This window comes from Oncorhynchus mykiss, chromosome 1, assembly GCF_057628025.1.
Source record: "Oncorhynchus mykiss isolate SJ-2025 chromosome 1, ASM5762802v1, whole genome shotgun sequence".
Taxonomy (NCBI): domain Eukaryota; kingdom Metazoa; phylum Chordata; class Actinopteri; order Salmoniformes; family Salmonidae; genus Oncorhynchus; species Oncorhynchus mykiss.
This window is the reverse complement of record NC_143022.1, coordinates 75,367,667-75,382,462: the sequence shown is the minus strand read 5'-3', so window position 1 is coordinate 75,382,462 and position 14,796 is coordinate 75,367,667. Positions and strand designations below refer to the sequence as shown.

Sequence of the window (14,796 nt, the reverse complement as noted above, 5' to 3'; positions counted from 1 at the left end):
ACCGTACACACACACACACACACACACACACACACCATACACACACACACACTCCTAATGTCAAGAGCTAATGTTCATGATAATTACATTACAGTTAACCCATTACAATACAACTTCTAATTTAACCCCATTACTCACAGGCTTCCACTCAAAGTTCTGCATGGAAAACCCCATTGGGGATCAAATGTCCTGTTGAAGGTGTACTGTGTACATGTGTTTGTATGATAGGTACATACAGTGCCTTCGTAAAGTATTCAGACCCCTTAAAGTTTTCCACATTGTTACGTTAGCCTGATTCTAAAATTGATTGAATTGTTTTCCCCCCTCAATCTACACATAATACCAGATAATGACAAGGCAAAAACAGTTTGAAATGTTTGCTAATTTATATATATATATATAGAAAATAAATATCACATTTACATATGTTTTCCGACCCTTTACTCAGTACTTTGTTGAAGCACCTTTGGAAGTTATTACAGCATCGAGTCTTCTTGGGTATGACGCTACATGCTTGGTACACCTGTATTTGGGGAGTTTCTCCCATTCCTCTCTTCAGATCCTCTCAAGCTCTGTCGGGTTGGATGGGAAGCGTTGCTGTACAGCTATTTTCAGGTCTCTACAGAGATGTTCGATCAGGATCAAGTCCGGACTCTTATTCAAGGACATTCAGCCACTCCTGCGTTGTCTTGGCTGTGTGCTTAGGGTCGTTGTCCTGTTGGAAGGTGAACCGTCGCCCGAGTCTGAGGACCTGAGCGCTCTGGAGCAGGTTTTCATACTTTGCTCCGTTCATCTTTGCCGCGATCCTGACTAGTCTCCCAGTCCCTGCCGCTGAAAAACATCCCCACATCATGATGATGATGCGGCCACCACTATGCTTCAGCGTAGGGATGGTGCCAGGTTTCCTCCAGACGTGATGCTTGGCATTCAGGCCAAATAGTTCAATCTTGGTTTCATCAGACTAGAGAATCTTGTTTCTCAATCTTGTTTCTCATGCCTTTTGGCAAACTCCACGCGGGCGGTCATGTGCCTTTTACTGAGGATTGACTTCCGTCTGGCCACTCTACCATGAAGGCCTGATTGGTGGTGCTGCAGAAATGGTTGGCCTTCTGAAAGGTTCTCCCATCTCCGTAGAGGAACTCTAGAGCTCTGTCAGAGTGAACATGGGGTTCTTGGTCAGCCCCCTGACCACGGCCCTTCTCCCCCGATTGCTCAGTTTGGCCGGGCGGGCAGCTCTAGGAAGAGTCTTGGTGGTTCCAAACGTCTTCCATTTAAGAATGATGGAGGCCACTGTGTTGTTGGGGATCTTCAATGTTGCAGAACTTTTTTGGTACCATTCCCCTGATCTGTGCTTCGACACAATCCTGTCTCGGAGCACTACGGACAATTCCTTCGACCTCATGGCTTGGTTTTTGCTCTAACATGCACTGTCAACTGAAGGGCCTTACATAGCCAGGTGTGTGCCATTCTGAATCATGTCCAATCAATTGAATTTACCACAGGTGGATTCCAGTCAAGTTGTAGAAACATCTCAAGGATGATCAATGGAAACATGATGCACTTGAGCTCAATTTCGAGTCTCATAGCAAAGGATCTGAATACTTATGTAAATAAGGTCTGTTTTTTAATGTTAATACATTTTACATTTGCAAAAAATGATTGCTTTGTCATTAAGGGGTGTTGTGTGTAGATTGCTGAGGATTATTTTATTTCTATTTAATCCATTTTAGAATAAGGCTGTAACGTAACAAAATGTGGAACAAGACATTGGAGAAACTACTCTAAGCTGTTGGTAGGAAGGTCGGCAGGTATTCGATTCAGTTCAATTAAAGTTCACGTTTTCAACTTCCTGGACACCAGCTATTTTGGGTCCGCAGTAAAAGCAGCTAAGCGACCATTTTGGTTCAGTTGCACTGTTCTTACCTGGGCGTCTCTGACCAGGTCGTCACTGCTCTGGTTCTTGCGGAGGGAGGAGGCGGGCACCTCAGTGGGCTCAAACATAGAGAACGGACGCACCCGCCGGTCCCTCTTCATGCCCTCCGTCTCACCTACACACAACACCACCGCAGGTGTTACCATAACATAACAACTAGACACAAACAGGGAAAACAATGGCACAACCCTATCTGGACTGTGTATCTAATTCAAAGATAGCCATGTTTGTGTGGACAGGCGGATATGATTTGGCCACTAAATACCTAGTCATTGTGTGGTCGAGTCTTGCAGTAACATTTATGTGTGGTTGGGCTGAGGTGGTGGTTACCTTGCTCTGTGTTAGCGCTGGAGTCAGAGGTCATTCTGGGCAGTATGGAGGATGACCCATGACTACTGCTGTTGGACTCTGGTCCAGAAGTGCCCCACTCTGCCAGCTTACCTGAGAGAGGGGGTGGTAAGGGAGGTGTGGTTTTAGGGGTGTTTTCTAACAATACTTTCAATTCAAACCAATGGTAAGTCAAATATGTTTAGACAAGGTCTGGCCGAAGCTGGGCTATAATATACAGGAAAACCCCTGTGATTGGGACTTCCCTTTTCTCAGAAAAATGAAGACCGTACAGTAGGGTTTCCTAAACTCGGTCCTGTGTCTCCCCTTGGGTGCACGTTTTGGTTTGTTGCCGTTGCACTGCACAGCTGATTCAAATAGCAAAGTCGTCGGCAAGCTTTCATTATTTGAATCCACCGTGTCGTGCCGGGGCAAAAACCAAAACGTGCACTGCAGTACAGGAGTGCAAAATGTGGTAGATCTAGCTAGTTCTTCCTATCTTCCACATTTCCTCAATAACTGATTTAGAGCTGACTGGGCCAGTCTGAAACCACATGGCTGTCAGACCGTCAGTTCTGCTGGAGGTAATGTGTTTGTTCCAACTGACCCAGTTAGAAACGCAGCGGAATCCAGCGTGGAAAGAAAATGGGAACGGGCACAGTTAAATTCAACAAACAGGCAGTATCGCCTCACAGCAACACAAACAGAGATCTGGCAGAAAAAGAGATGACAATGAAAACATTAAATAAGAATGTCTTTTCGTGTTCTCCCACAACAAACATACCCCATGTGCGCACACACACACTCTCTCCCTCCCTCTCTCTAACATGCACACACAACTAAGCCCATATTGCATCCACTGAAAGGGTAACACACAGCAAGCTCAAGCTGACACACACACACACACACACACACACACACACACACAGAGCACAGCACCAGAGGGAGTGTGTACCTTTTCTCTTAGCCCGCAAGTCTTTCAGAGGCTTAAGCAAGAACATGGCTTCTAAAATAAACAAAAAAGCAAACAAGACAGAAAGGGTAGGAGCCTTAGATATCCAGAGGTCCGGTCCGTTATAGGCCCAAGCAGGGGGCCCAGTGTGGGCATGGTGAGGGGTGCAGAAGGCCTGGCTGGATCTGGGACCAGGCAGGGACCCTCCCCGTCAGTCTACAACTCGATGGAGAAGAGCTCTGGAGGGGTTTAGACAGGCTGCAGATTCCCCTCTTCCCTTTCCAATCTGTCCCCCTCTTCTTTCCCACTGCATATTGGCTCATCACGCAGAAGTGATCGCATGCAACATCACAGCAGACTGGGGAAAATCTGGTACTTTAACTCCTACGTTTCCCTGGCTTCCAATGGAGACTACGTGTAAAGGAAAAGATGGACTGAAGAGGAAAAGGAGGATAGATAAAAAGGGAAGGAGGTCCCTTGTGGTGCTGTGTTGTTTAGCAGTTGAAATCACCAGCTTTGGTGTCATATCATTGATTTTTAATGTCACCCCCTCCTTCTACTTCTACTAGTTATTTTAGGCAGACTGAACGAGTGAGTGAACAAGTGCGTGAGTAGAGAATAATAACAGGCCAACGTCTGTGCATGGCCTTTCACTGGTTGTGTGTGTGTGTGTGTGTGTGTGTGTGTGTGTGTGTGTGTGTGTGTGTGATTAGTGTTGTATTTATGCAATCTGACTGAATCAAAGACCGTAGTGTAAGCATTTTAGCGGCGTTCCCCCGTGACAGTGAAGATAACATTTTTTTTAGTTTTAAAGTTAATTTCCTGCAATTCTACTCATGTTGCCTTGAGGCGGAGAGACATTTCTGCAATTTTTTATATGATAACTGATGATCAATGGGCCCCACACCGGTAACTACAAGTTTAGATAGCTGGCCCGCTAGACTAACTTACCAATAAATAAATAGCTGGCATGGGCTAATTGAGTGACTGCATATGAACAACCAAATTTCAAAATTGCACCTTGTGTATTATTTAATCTAACACTCAACAGTAAATTGAGACCCCGGCTGAGTTCCTATACGTACAGCATATACAGTTCTATTCAAAAATGTACACCTACTCATTCAAGGGTTTTTATTTATTTTTAATATTTTCTACATTGTAGTATAATAGTGACGACATCAAAACTATGAAATAACACCTGGAATCAGGTGTTAAACAAGTCAAAATACATGTTATATTTGACATTCTTCAAAGTAGCCACCCTTTGCCTTGATGACAGCTTTACACACTCTTGGCATTCTCTCAACCAGCTTCATGAGGTAGTCACCTGGAATGCATTTCAATTAACAGGTGTGCCTTGTTAAAAGCTCATTTGTGGAATTTCTTTCCATCTTAATGCGTTTGAGCCAATCAGTTGTGTTGTAACAAGGTAGGGTTGGTATACAGAAGATAGCCCTATTTGGTAGAATACCAGGTCCATATTATGGCAAGAACAGCTCAAATAAGCAAAGATAAACGACAGTCCATCATTACTTTAAGACATGAAGGTCAGTCAATACGGAAAATTAAGAACTTTGAACATTTATTCAAGTAGAGTCGCAAAAATCATAAAGCGCTATGATGAAACTGGGTCTCATGGGGACTGTCATAGGAAAGGAAGACCAAGAGTTACCGCTGCCTCAGAGGAAAAGCTTGTTAGTTACCAGCCTCGTAAATTTCAGCCAAAATAAATGCTTTACAGAGTTCAAGTAACAGACATCTCAACATACACTGTTCAGAGGAGACTGTGTGAATCAGTCCTTCATGGTCAAATTGCTGCAAAAGAAACCACTACTAAATAATAATAACCAATAATAAGAAGAGACTTGCTTGGGCCAAGCAAGCAACAGACATTAGACTGGTGGAAATCTGTCCTTTGGTCTGATGAGTTCAAATGTGAGATTTTGTTCCAATCTCTGTCTTTTTGTGAGACGCAGAACAGGTGAAGGGATGATCTCCGCGTGTGTGGTTCCCACCATGAAGCATGGAGGAGGAGGTGTGATGGTGCTTTGCTGGCGACACATTATTTACTTAGAATTCAAGATACATTTAACCAGCATGGCTACCACAGCATTCTGCAGCAATACGCCATCCCATCTGGTTTGCACTTATTGGGACTATCATTTGTTTTTCAACAGGACAATGTCCCAACACATCTCCAGGCTGTGTGAGGGCTATTTGACAAGTAAGGAAAGTGTTGGAGTGCTGCATCAGATGACCTGGCCTCCACAATCACCTGACCTCAAACCAATTGAGATGGTTTGGGATGAGTTGCACCGCAGAGTGAAGGAAAAGCAGCCAACAAGTGCTCAGCATATGTGGGAACTCCTTCAAGACTGTTGGGAAAGCATTCCAGGTGAAGCTGGTTGAGAGAAGGCCAAGAACTGAAAAGTTGTCATCAAGGCAAAGGGTGGCTACTTCGAAGAATCTCAAATAGAGTATATTTTGATTTATTTAACACTTTTTTGCTTACTACATGATTAAATATGTGTTATTTCATAGTTTTGATGTCTTCATTATTATTCTACAATGTAGAAAATAGCAAAATAAAGAAAAACCGTGGAATGAGTAGGTGTGTGCAAACTTTTGACTGGTACTGTTTAAAGCCAAGTTATCGTTTCTCATTGTGTATTTATTCCTTGTGTTTTAATTTTTCTCATATTTTTAAAAATCAATCTCTGGGAAATATGCGTAAGTACGCATTTCACTGTTAGTCTACACCTGTTGTTTACGAAGCATGTGATAAAGGGCAAAATGATCATTCTACCTCAAGGCAAACTGCACAATACCCCCTCTGGTGGATAAAATATGTTATTACAGAATGAAATGAACACTACTGAGTGCCAATGTACAGTAGATTAGGTAAATTGATAGTAGCTATGTTACCAAACTGAAGAGGATACCACTGAGCTTTCCCTGGTTCAACCTCTGACTGCATAATGACACAGCAACATGAGGGCTGGAATTCCACCCTGGCAAAATTAAGTCTCCATTGAGTGGAGGAAAAACACAGCATGGCTGATTCAATCGCAGCACAATATATGTGTCACGGCTGCCAAGAGACCTCATTAGCCGTTAACCACTTATTCAAGGTCAGGTATTTTTTCAACTCCTTAAATGTTTTAGGTTCAAATTAGCAGTAGGGTAAACTGATCCTAGATCTCTGGTTAGGGGCATTGGTAGAAGAAATAGCCCCACCAGAGGACACAGGCAGTAGGCTACCTTCTGAGCTTAGAGTCACGTCACAACCAGAGCCCGTCTGTACTAACAGGGGTATCCCAGAAACCTTGGCTCCTGCCGAGGGTGGGGAACTCAGTCACATGTCAAACCTCTCACAAGCTCGTCATCGTGACTTTGTTAATCACTCAACTGAGGTATAGAGTACCCACCATGGTTAAGAGACTGAGCAAAAGAGGTGAAGTGGAGACTTCAGCAGAGTAGTTGGCGGGCTCACTTTGCCCGGGCTAAGAGGGAAGAAGAGAGATGGGAAAGGTGAAAGGTCGAGGTCACCGTCTCACCTGTGTTAGCTTTGTCCTGGGGTTCTGGGTGTGCAGGCAGGGTGGCGGTGCCATCGGGGTAGGCAGCAGGTTTGACCAGCAGCTCGTGTCTCACTGGGCCACGAGGCATGGTGGACGACTGGATGTAAGGGCCGACAGCCGCCACACGAGACGGACCCTGCTGCTGCTGCTGACCCACCGGACCATCAGAGGGCAGCTAGAGGAGGCAAGAGAGATGGAGGGAGAGGATGAATGGGAGAGAGTTAGACAGACAGTACAGAGTGAGACAAACACACAGATCAAGCTGGTTATGAGTGGGGGAGCATCAGTGGGAAAGAATAACAGGGTCACTCACAGATGTACATAAACAGTGAAAAGTACAGCACAAAGACCAAAATAATATATTTCTTATGCATCTCCCTCAGCTTAGTAGTAGATTAGACAGTTACTATAACTTCCATTTGCCACTAGTCCAAAAGACAGTGGTTGACGTTATGGATGAATTTAAAGTTCAATCCTTTTCACTTTATTCTTCACCCGATTTACTTAACCAAAGATCTCTTAATTTAGTATGTGTACTTTACTGAATTTATACTTGGGATATCGCTTTTCAACAGTAAAACTTTATTTTTAAATAAATAAATATATATATTTATATATGTATTTGTATGGGGATTTCCTCCAGCGATTAAATATATATATATTTTTTTAATCGCTGGAGGAAATCTTTAAGGGAAATAAACAATGTTGAAAAATACTCCACAACTACCCCACATAAAGCCTGATCAAGTCTAACGCTAAAACATTTGGACCAAGCCAGCTCGATTTACTTTCTAACACGGCCAGAGCCTTGATCTGAAAGTTCTTCTGTTTCGGGAAAAAATAACTTTAGCAGCTGTGTGAAACAAGGCCTTTACGCAACAGAGCAGATTAAATAAGTCAAGCCGTGCCGTTTAAAAACAGATCAACTGCACTCCGGTACTGGAAACAAAATGGGGGGGGGGGGGGGGGCAGTAAATCCTACGCCTGTTGCTGCTCTGCCAAGTCATGCAGAAGAGATCAGTGCGTGTCTATGTCAGGTTCGGCTCTGTCATCAGTTACTGTACCTGCGGATGAGTGTCTTTAGTAGCCCTCTCCTTACCAGGGAAGCCATTCTTGAGAAACAAAAACACAAAAGGCAACAGCAGTTTGAACACACTGGTAGCCAATCCCCATACAGGTACATAAGTCACTATTGATCAGTTCCTCCCATATGTTTAGACAGAGCAAGGCGAGGTGATTCTAGGCTGGTATCTCTCAGGCTAGCCTTTCCAGACCAGTGTGGTTGAAACATGCCTGCCGGGTGACATCATTGTGATTCCAGGGAGACTGTCACTAAACCACCTCCTCAGCGAGTCCTGCTCTACTCAGCCTTCAGATCCTCTGCTTCCACATGTTACACCTTTACCTCTTCAGCAGTCTCCTTTCTTCATCTTAGCTCTTCCCTTCGTCAAACGAGAGAGGTCGACTTCTTCAATATTGGACAAAATCCTTTTTCCATTTGTGACGTGTGGTTTTCATTTATATAAAAGGATTAAGTATGGATATTAAAGGAAGGATTCATTCCACGACTTTATTATTAATTCAGTGAGTTTTAGCGCTGCAGATCGGAGAGGGATCTCGTGGTATAGAATGCCTTTTGCTTAGTAGACACTTTCATTTGCTCATAAACAGCTGATACACAGCATTGCACGTTATGGCATTCTCTCTGCAAATATATTAACCAGGGAACATTGTGATCACAGTGGCATACACACATTAAACGGAAAATGTACAACATTTTCAAATTCCTATTAAATCATCTCCAGCAACACCCCCAACATCAACATAAGTGAAAGTGGCTGGTGTCTATGTTTGAAGTCAAAAGGAAACAGGTAGATAAGTGTTTCCGATGACACCATACGGCGACACTTACGACAATCTGGTGGGCATCATGTGACTTTAACCAACTATGAGTAGTCAAAGCTTAGTAGCAGGTAGTCTAGTGGTTAGAGCGTTGGGCTAGTAACCAAAAGGTTGCTGGATCAAATCCCTGAGCCGACGAGGTAAAAACCTGTTGTTCTGCCCCTGACCCACTGTTCCTAGGCCGTCATCGTAAATGAGAATTTGTTCTTAACTGACTTTCCTAGTTAAATAAAAGGTTACTTTTTAAGTAGTTGGTTAAAAATCACATGATTACACTCCAGATGTCAAAAGTGTTTTGTGATGACATCATCCGGAAACAATTATAAAAAAAAATCATAATCTGATGAGCATCTTTTTGATAAAAAGAAAAAATTTAAACCTGCCATTTTCACATAATATGTTGATGTTGGGGTGGTGCTGGAGATTAATATGAAGTAGAAGAATGTTGGATATGTCCCATTAAAATGATACAACTTGGATTAGTAAGCACAAAGTTACTTAAATGGAGAGATGTATCCCAACTCCCCACATTAAGTTAGTTTCAAAATGAAAGAAAAGGGTGTCAGAATCAATAAGACCACCAAATCACCAGGGATTTTCTATTCGTTTGACAGAGGTTCGGTTTTTCTATTAAAATACCTCTGATCGAGAAAATATTTTGCCGACCATGTGTAACGTGAAATGATAATAAATCATAAATCATTCAGTAATAGTTTCAGTGCCAGAGCAAATTCTCCACAACCTCAACCACTTGAGTTTCCATTTTAAACACTCCTCACCCATAAATGTTGTTCTTGTCCACTTATGGCTACAGCACATCTCACATGTCCTGACAATTTCCTCACAAAATCTTTCAAAGACAGAACCCAAGTATTTTTTACATAGATTATGAAAGTGCCATAGAAACCACAGAAGTCAAAAACAACTCAGGGGAAGAGGGGCAGAGGGATATCAGGCAGTGATGTCAGAGCTCAGGCCTGAAACCATCTCCTCTGGAATTCCTGTCTGCCTGCCTGTGCTCTAGTCTCCACTCCTCTCCTGGAGTTGTTTTGCCAAGCTGGGCTGAAGAGAGGGAGTGTTGAGTGTAAACTGAGATAGCAAATCAACTCTGTGACATCAACTCCTTCAATCCTGATCTTTGGGAGCCACCAGGTGCGCAGGCTTTTGCTCCAGACAGGTACTAAAATAACTGAATCAAGTGTTATAGTAGTGGGCTGGGGGGGAAATCTCCCCACTCTGTGAGTCCCAGGGACCAGGATTGAAGAACGCTAAATAGACAGAGATAGAACAAGTGAACTGTGGAAGGAGAGATCAGAGGGTATTTCAGTCCTGTGAGACAGTGATTTGTTTGTCAGTGCAGAAAGGCAGTGAGAGACAGGGTTGAGGAGTCTTACTTTTTTGATAGGGGCCGGCTCAGAGGGCCAGGGCATCTGTGGCTTTCAGAGGTAAACAGAGATACAGTGTGTTTATACTCTCCAGCCCATAGGGGGCGCTCAGGTTATCACTTTTGATTGGGTATGCGTCACTATGTAAATATTTACATTTCTCTGACCAAGTCTTGAAATGTCAAAGTAAGTGTTCTGCATCCGTGTGTGTGTGTGTGTGTGTGTGTGTGTGTGTGTGTGTGTGTGTGTGTGTGTGTGTGTGTGTGTGTGTGTGTGTGTACACACTCACCGGCAGGTTCTCTTTCTGCTGCAGAGCGGCCTTCTTCTTCCAGAGGCGGTCTCGGAGCTCACTGACGCGTTTGTCCATAGAGGCCACCTCCAGGTTGCGCTTGTTCAGACTGTCTCTCTGATGCTGCAGCTTGGCGTTCTGCTCCTGGTTCAGCTTGTTACGCAGCTAAAGGGGACAAGAGACGACATGCCAGACAGCTGAGCTAGGATGGAGGACAGGGTAAAGGACATATGAGGCTTTGAACTAGTTGTTCTGACGGCTCAGTTGATTGGTTAGGTCACGGTGGTAGGAATATTTAAGGGTTTGAGTCCCACACGAGCCACATGCTAAACGTATGTGATTTGAAAATACAGACATGGGTCAAATTGTACGCATATGTAAAATACTTTCAAACAATTGAGCACCTGGGATTGAGTTTTCCAGGTACAATGGAATTGTCAATAGTCCCAAAAGTGCAAACTCGAAGAAAACACACCTGCAGCTCCTTGTAGAGGTGGTCCAGCTCAGCCACAGAGCTCTGGTTGTCTTTGAAGCCGTCCATCTTGCCATTCTTGAGCATCTCCAGCTGTCTGTTGAGCTCTTCAACCTTGGACACTGCCACCACCAGCTCTCTCTGCTTCTGTTGGAACAGACCATTCATCTGCTCTATCTCCTCCACTACAGAGAGAGAGAGAGAGGGAGAAAGATAAAGATACACAGGTTAGAACCAATCAATTAGTCAGTCATCCAACACAAATCTACCAATCAATTCACCACTCAATCAATAGACCGAACAACCAATTCCTTTCCCATTCATTGCAACACTTCGCTCACCCAGCTTGCCGTTGCTGAGGCGTTTCTGCTCCACGTGGCCCTTGAGGGCCCGGACCTTCTTGAGCCTGGTCTCCTGGTTCTCCACGTTCTCCCTGAGACGACGCAGCTTCTCCTGGTCTGATGCCTGCTGCTGCTGCTGCCTCTCCTCCTGCTGCTGCTGCCTCTCCTCCTGCTGCTTCAGGTAGTGCAGGCGCTGCTCCTAACGAGGGAGAGAGGAGAGGGGTAGGGGAGAAAGACGATGGGATGGTTACGGAGCCCTGCATGCTTCAGAAACCACCACTGCACAGAGTGAATAACTATAATTTCATACACTGCATAATGGATTATTTTAACTGCTCATTTTAATAGGCCAATGGGGTACAACTACTGTGCGTCAATTGTGATTTGTCTGCAATGTCTATGAAGTTTTTTTTAGTTGAATGTGCTTTCAGTCCATATCATTAGTTAGAACTGAACATTTGACAAACCGAATACCACTGCGGTAAGAAAGTCGAACAATGATCTACTCGTTGCGCCATAAACGTGACAGGAATCTACTAAAATAGTGTCTTTATTAAGCTCCCTTACAGGTGAACTGTGGTGATGGGACGGCATGTTTATAAGGCTGCTCTCTCAGGGCTACACTCCGAATCCTGTTGTGCTATCCTCTGGCTTCCCCTGACAAACACAGTTACGATGAGTAGAGACAGGCAGGCAGCACAGGTGGGCAGGCAGCACAGGTGGGCACGCAGCGCGGAACCGACTGTGTTGATCCAAGCAAAGGCAGAACAGTAAAAAAAAAAAAATTCTCAGCCAGAGACTGTAAGGAAGAGAGAGAGAGAGAGCAGACAGGTCTCTCTTGAAACAAGAGCATTGATCTCCATGAAACTTGAGCCTTGATAAATAAGTGTAAGCAAAAAATATACCAGCGGAAACAGACTATGGTTCATGATGCTTCAGCAGCTACAGACCCCTTGAGGGAAAGAAACCCATCAAATCAACCAAACTGTAATGTGTCAGCTTATTGCCCTCATCCAGCCAATACATCTTCTGTATATGAAAAAAGTCCTTTGTTTGAACCGTGGTTATAGTGATTGATGACCAGAATCTCATGTTAATGAGATGGGGAAAACACAACTCAAAGACTTACTGCACTACATCCTACACTAATGTTCTGTCATGACATGGCCCTTTCTGGGTAAAGATCATGGCTTCTCACTCTCTCCAACACCCAGGTTCTGTTATCTCACGTCATAAATTCCTGGCAGAGACTATCTCCCCCTTTTCATGTTGTATGGAGAGAGAGAGTTCAACAGTAGAACAAAGGAACTCCCGCCAAATTCCACCATATTACAGAATTTGAGACTGCAACAATATCCATATTTTGGTCGGTGGAGAAGCCAGCTACGACCCGGTCCGTTTTGTTTCATGTTTGTGACTTCATGAAAGACAACACAGTCACATTACCCTAACTATGTTTATATAGGTGCCTCCTTTATGAGGTTTGCATCTAATTATTGTCTAAAATGAATGAGTAAAGATTAAACTACTTGTGAAATTATGTAATGTGATGTTACACCTTTAATGGGAAAGAATTGTAATTCCCTTTAAAGTTTAAATAAGTCATTTACCCTCCCCCGTGAGCACAGACATGAACAGGCATCATAGAACCACCTTTTCTATTGTTACGAATAAAATCCTCTTCAAGACCACGCGTACCTCGGTGTAAACTGCGGTGGCACAGGTTTGAGTACCAAGATTGAGCAAACCCACAGCGTGTTCTGTGATTGCGAATGGTTTAGACTTCCTAACCATACCACGTGGAACATTGGCTACACGGCTGGAAATGGTTCAACTCAAGACTATCGATCCCAACAGAATAAGAGCAAATCTTAGATATTAATTACTAGTCTGCAGCTAGAAATTCTGGAAACCTGGGATGCGAAGACCGACAACCGCCGAAACATCTATTCTATGAGAACATTTCTGATGGTACTCTGAAGTAACCATTCTAACCACGAAGACTTTGATCTTCAGGGAAAGACAGACAGACAGACGTACTCTCCAGCAGACGGATTCCAACAGAAAACATCACGACACATGGGCATAAATATATATATTGTTTGCAATTATTCCCGAATGAGTGAGCGTTCATGTGCAAAGGATTAGCATTTAAATGAATATAATTATAGTAGTATAGTGTGTAGTGATCCCTCTGGTCTTTCCCGCTCTTGCTCAGTCCACACCCATTTCCCTTTGTCCACCAAGCTGTTATATCGGCTTAGCCCTCTAGGCAATCTTCCATATAATTTGTTAGTAACAGATCTGTTTGTTTGTTTATGCATTTCTGTGATTATTTAGTTAGTTACTAAATAAATGTTTAAGCCAATAGGTGTATGGATGATTTATAGTAAAGGCTGGGTTTGTGCAGATAACCAACAATTTACGACGTTTGGAATGAGACTGACGTAAATAATAATTCATTAATAAGAAGACTAATTGATAAGATATTAAAATATCTGAAGAGTTATATTAGGAAAATTGTAACTTTGTAATCTGAAGATTTTCCTTGGTGCCCCGACTTCCTAGTTAATTACATTTACATGAATAGTTTAATCACGTAATAATAATTACAGATAATTGATTTGATAAAATAACAGCCTTCACTTTTAATGATGCCAAAGACACGACAGTTCTTACATGTGCCACAATTCATCTACACAACTCTCTCTTATTTTCCACCTCATGTGTGTAGTGCCGAGCGATTAGTGCTCTTTGAGGCCTGTTCATTTTCGGTTTGATTATTAAAAAATAATCACGGTTTTCAATTTTGGTTTTGGAGGAATTCTGGTGTTTTATTGCAAATATGCAGACGGAGTTGAAAAGAGAACACACAGAAGGCTGTTGTATAAAACACCTCTCTGGATAATATCTTCAAACTAAGCGCAACCATGGCATCTGTGACAGCGAGGGAGAAGCGTCCATCCATGTATACTGGTAAGAGAGTCTAGCTATCTACATATTCAGATATCACACGTTTCTAATTCTGTCAGAAAGTCATTTTCATTTAAAGTTAAAGTGTACTGTTAGCTAGCTAACGTTACGTGTATAATCTCTGTAGTAATATTATTCGTATCTCAGAGCCATTTGCATTGATGATCTTCATCAGATGGCACTCATAGGACTTCATGTATGTTTTGTTGAATAAAGTTCATATTTATATCCAAAAATCTCTGTTTACATTGGCGCGTTGTTATGTTTTGCCTCCAAAACATCCGGTGAAAGTGCAGAGTTACATAAATACTCATCATAAATGTTGATGAAAATACAACTGCTATGCATGGAATTAAAGATATACTTCTCCTTAATGCAACCGCTGATTTAAAAAAAGCTTTATGGAAAAAGCACACCATGGAATAATCTGAGTACAGCGCTCAGAGACCAAAACAAGCAATACAGATACCTGCCATGTTATGGAGTCAACAAAAGTCAGAAAAAGCATTATAAATATTCACTTACCTTTGATGATCTTCATCGGAATGCACTCCCAGGCATCCCAGTTCCACAATAAATGTTAGTTTGGTTCGATAAAGTCCATCATATGTCCAAATACCTCCTTTTTGTTTGCGCATTTA

The 14,796-nt window shown here is 42.9% G+C and overlaps 1 protein-coding gene across 6 annotated transcripts in view; it reads right to left on the bottom strand.

The window, feature by feature from the left end:
- Positions 1 to 14,796, bottom strand: part of tp53bp2a (tumor protein p53 binding protein, 2a) — a 51,876-nt gene that overhangs the window by 6,334 nt on the left and 30,746 nt on the right. For 2 of the 6 annotated variants that reach the window (XM_021610856.3, XM_090240113.1), the window contains 8 exons: positions 11,183 to 11,381; positions 10,845 to 11,026; positions 10,370 to 10,534; positions 10,090 to 10,131; positions 7,858 to 7,905; positions 6,773 to 6,968; positions 2,264 to 2,374; positions 1,924 to 2,048 (listed from right to left, as the gene is read on the bottom strand). In XM_021610856.3, the coding sequence (XP_021466531.3) occupies positions 1,924 to 2,048; positions 2,264 to 2,374; positions 6,773 to 6,968; positions 7,858 to 7,905; positions 10,090 to 10,131; positions 10,370 to 10,534; positions 10,845 to 11,026; positions 11,183 to 11,381 (1,068 nt within the window). The remainder of the gene's footprint in view (positions 1 to 1,923; positions 2,049 to 2,263; positions 2,375 to 6,772; positions 6,969 to 7,857; positions 7,906 to 10,089; positions 10,132 to 10,369; positions 10,535 to 10,844; positions 11,027 to 11,182; positions 11,382 to 14,796) is intronic. The other 4 variants (XM_021610871.3, XM_090240116.1, XM_021610879.3 and 1 more) reach the window with 2 other exon arrangements.